The 4,590-nt window shown below is 42.3% G+C and overlaps 1 protein-coding gene across 1 annotated transcript in view; it reads left to right on the forward strand.

Moving 5' to 3' along the window:
• Positions 1-4,590, forward strand: part of DHX30 (DEAH (Asp-Glu-Ala-His) box helicase 30) — a 44,636-nt gene that overhangs the window by 12,355 nt on the left and 27,691 nt on the right. Inside the window, exon 3 of the mRNA XM_012662453.1 lies at positions 1,100-1,154. Coding sequence (XP_012517907.1) covers positions 1,127-1,154 — 28 coding nt within the window. The 5' untranslated portion in view covers positions 1,100-1,126. The remainder of the gene's footprint in view (positions 1-1,099; positions 1,155-4,590) is intronic.

The raw sequence follows: 4,590 nt of genomic DNA on the forward strand, positions 1-4,590 counted from the left end.
GTTTTCTTTAAAATTAGAATCCCAAATTGTACCCTTTTTATTTTAATTTGTATAGAAGGACTCTATAGAATATAACTTCTTAAAGTAAATTGTGCCATTTTTGATATTGTATTGAAGTTTTCTCTCTGAGCTACCATATCCTATCTGGCGTCCCTCAGGGAGAGGAGGTCATTAGGACAGACCTGCTGTGACCTGAAAGCTTGGCCCCAGGTCAGCCCTCCACCCTCCACCTCCCCACGGTTTGAGAATGCGAGGAAATAGCAGTCAGGAGGAGGAGGCCTCAGCAGACTCCAAGTAATGTTGGACATTATCCTAATTTGCTAAAACACTGTGTAGATGTTTTTAAACTAAAGCTAGTTAAGGTTACTGTACCTAATCCAGGAGTACTATATTATTAAAAACTTCTGTAAGGCTGAGTTTGAATATTTTTTAAAACAAAATTGTTAAACTTGAGGTGTTCCTTTTGTTTTTGGTCATCTCTAGGTATATTCCTCAGTTAAATGTACTAGTAAGGAAAGTGCACCGAAACATTTGGACAATAGTTGTACTTTAATATTTGTTATTTCATAGAGACTCTGCTTTGAAAAGCTTTTTATTCTGAATCATTCTACAGTTACTCTTTGATACTGTCAGTCCAATCTCATTCCTAGGGGCTTGACTAGGTTTTGTGAAAACCCAGTAAGCCAGTTTGTCCAGAAGGCAGTTATCAGTCCTATTTTTTTGATACTACGTGAGAGAAGGGGCCAATGTAGAATTTAGTTTCTTTCTGGAAGTCTCAAGGAAATCTGCGAGTATTGTGATGAGGTAGAACTGTATGTCTCACGATGAAATGCATTCCCTTCTGTTTAATAGGACTCAGGGAGTTTTAGGACAGAGAAAAGAACAAAGCTCAGTTAGGAAGAAACAAAGACATGTAATTATGTTACAGTGGAGTTGGCCTTCCCATCCTTAAGACTGGGGAGCACCAGTTGGGGCTCAGTAGTGGAGAGCTTCATTTTTCTTTTTTTATGGACAGCACTCTCTGTTTTATTGAAGCCTTCCTTGTGGGTTCCTGGATCAGGAATGTTAACCATTGCTTCTTCATTCTCCTTCTTTTCAGGATTCCAGCTTTCCTTCCTGGCCAGAAATGTTCAGCCTGGACTCATTCAGAAAAGGTAAGAGAATAACTGTGCTTGAGACCTCATACCCTTTCTCCCTGTGATGGGCAGCTGTGAAGGTTGTGAAAATCCCTCACCAATATATAGTCCTCAGACCTTTCTTTGGGTGATTTTCCAAAGTCCTTTCCTAGCCTTCCTCTTGCATGGTGCTTGTAACCCCATACCACCCCTTGCCCTGGCCATCGTGTACATTTGCCGCCCTCCCCACAATGCCCTCTTCCACGTACTCACTGCTTATTGAAATCCTATCTATCTAGGCTAGTGTTTGTTTTATACTATCTCTTCCTTTCCTAATTCTGTAAACCAAATGCAATCTTTCTCCAACTTTCCTTAGTGCGGTGTCTATACTTTCTTGCACTTAGTCTATTCTGAATTAATCATTGCATCATCAGATTGAAAGCTCCCTGCAGCTAGGGCCTGTTGTGCTCTTTTATCATGCCTAGTCCCTGGCATAGCATTTTGCACATGGTAAGCCTTGGTAAACACTAGTAGAAGTGGATTGACTCGTTGTATTAGTGATCATAGAAACTCTGGCAAGTCTTGAAATTAGTGCTCTGTAGCAGATGGGTTGAGGGGGTTGCATAAGCAATGCAGAATTGAGCTGTGTTAGGCCTATAGGGCAGAGTTCAAGGTCTGCTTCCTGGAAGTGAATAACTGGGGAGGACTTCAGGGCCAGATCTTGAGGGCTTTGTGTGTCTTTGAAACATGGTTTTTCTCCTTCAAGGGAATGAAGAGTGAAAGGCTTATAGCTCGTGTTGAAGCTGATATGTTCCTGTCTGAGCATATTTTATAAATAAATGCAAACCATAATGGAACTTCCATAACTGCTGATTAAATAGATCTTCCCAATTGTGTCTCCTCTCCAAGTTATGTTTCTAGAGGCCTGGGAAACCATGGCCAAGTGGTGCCCTGTGTAACCCACTGAATGCGGCCAAAGGAGGACTCAGAGCAACATCTTCCTGCCTTTTTGTTTGTCTCCAGCCACCGTCTGTTTTCATATTGCTTGGAAAAATTAATTCCTTTTTTTTTTTTTGGCTAACTGTATCTAAGAAGGGAAAAATTGAACTTGAATGTGGACAGCACATTTTTTTGAGCTGAAAATTAAGTATCACTTAATTGCTTTGTGTTTACTTACGAACCAGTGGATTTTGTTGTCTACCTACTTGTAAAAGATGGATGAAAATAGGTGTTTTCTTAGCCGGGTGTAATGGCATGTGCCTGTAGTCCCAGCTACTCTGAGAGGCTTAGGCAGGAGGATCGCTTGAGCCCAGGAGTTTGAGATTGCTGTGAGCTAGGCTGACGCCACGGCACTCTAGCCTGGGCAATAGAGCAAGACTCTATCTCAAAAAAAAAAAAAAAATAGGTTTTTCATGGTGGGAGTATCTCTGAATTAACAGTACTGATTTTGTAAAAAGATGGAAAGCCCATTATAAACATGATCCTCCTTTTTCCTACATTATTTAACTCTCTGATATGATAGGGAGATGGTCCAGGTGAGAGAGTATTGGGGCAAAACTCCTTTACAGTTTTGTGGGAATCAGCATAGCCTTACTGAGCAGAGGCTCTGGACCCAGATGCCTGGTTCACATCACAGCTCTGTCCCTCACTGCCCAGGAAGACTTGGGCAGGTGACCAAGCCTCTCTGTGCCCCATTTCCTCATGATGTAAGTGGGCCAAATCATAGTACCTGTCTCATAGGGTTGATCCAAGGATCAGATGAGCTAATACATGTAAAGAGCTTACAACAGGGCCTGACCCCTTGTAAACTCAAAATCCGTGTTATCGTTAAGTAGCTTCAGGGCATAATACAGTCTGATTTTGGACCTTGCTTTCTGCACAGGTAATTTATTATATACTTACCACAACCATTTTATGCTTGAAGATCTTAGGGTAAACCATTGATTCAGAAAGAGTCACTGCCTTGAATGTTTTTCTTCAGGCAAACCTATATTTTCTTTTTTTTTTTGAGATGCGGTCTCGCTTTGTTGCCCATGCTGGAGTGCAGTGGCATCATCATAGCTCACTGCAACCTCAACTTCTGGGCTCAAGTGATCCTCCTGCCTCAGCCTCCCTAGTAGCTGGGACTATAGGCACATGCCACCACACCCAGCTAATTTTTCTATTTTTTGTAGAGATGGGGTTTCTCTCTTGCTCAGGCTGGCAAACCTATCTTTTCATGGTTTCCTGACTATAAGGCTAAATGTCCTCTCCTGTCTTCTGAATGCAGGTAGCACTTGTGGTTTGCATCATGACCTTGGCAATTGGTTATGTGTGGCCTCGTGACACTTTTATTGTCATGCTTTTATTGTCATATAGGGCTGTTCTTTATCTCTTTTGGAGTTTTCTTTTTACGTATTTCTTCGTTCCTCATGATGAGATTATGAGCTCCCTAGGGTGTTATGAACCTTGAGAGGAAATGTAATGTAGTGTTGGTTGGTGGTGTGAAGCTCGGGGCTCCTTCCTTAGTTGGGCTGGCTGGGGTTTGAATCTGGTTCTCACTAACACTAGCAAGGTGTTAACTTACCTGATCCTGTTTCCTACCCCTCTCTTCAGGGGTATAGTGAAGATACTAGAGATGATGTAGGAAGAACACCTGGCTGTGGTCTGTGCCTAGCCCTTAGCCTTGAGCATAGTATGCTCATGATAAATGTGAATAGGAGGATCTCTTTGAGGTGCAGCCTCGTAGCCAGTGTTTTATTGGAGAGCTGTAGTCTGGCTTCAGCATGCAGTTTGCTGTGAGGCTACATGATTGAGCACCTGCTGTGTAGGAGACACTAAGACAGTTATATTTCAGAGATGTTTTCTGGTATTCAAGAGCTTATAGTCTCATTGGCATGGGCCATTTGATGGTTCTGCTGGGAATAGCTATAGTAATTCCATGCAGCATTGTGGATGGTGGCCCACTGAGTCTTGTGGCTGACTACCATCTTTCCTGTTATGTAATTCAACAGATCTGCTGGCACTTCCCATCTAGAATGCTCATGTGCCTGGTAAGTTACCTGTTACTGCCCTTGCCAGTATCTTAACACAGGTGTCTGTCTGGTCTCTCAGTTGTAATGCCATCAGAATCAGGCCACAAAGAGCAAGCAGAGTGTTTTACAGTCAGCACAAAACTTTGAAAAACACTGGATCAATAGCAAGAATGTGCATTTTTTTCTCCAGCTACATGGTCAGAAGAGGGCTCAGTGATATTGTGGGATTGTAACAACTTTCTTCTAATTGCTAAAAATGCTTAATGAGATAATAAATAATCATCAAATCATTTATTCCTTTTTTTGGAGACAGGATCTCACGCTGTTGCCTTGGCTAGCTAGAGCACAGTGGTGTCATCATAGCTCACTACAACCTCAAGCTCTTGGGCTCAAGTGATCCTCGTGCCTCAGCCTCCCAAATAGCTGGGACTACAGACATGCACCACCATTCTTGGCTAATT

Source organism: Propithecus coquereli, unplaced genomic scaffold (assembly GCF_000956105.1).
Source record: "Propithecus coquereli isolate 6110/MARCELLA unplaced genomic scaffold, Pcoq_1.0 Scaffold1, whole genome shotgun sequence".
Classification (NCBI taxonomy): Eukaryota; Metazoa; Chordata; class Mammalia; order Primates; family Indriidae; genus Propithecus; species Propithecus coquereli.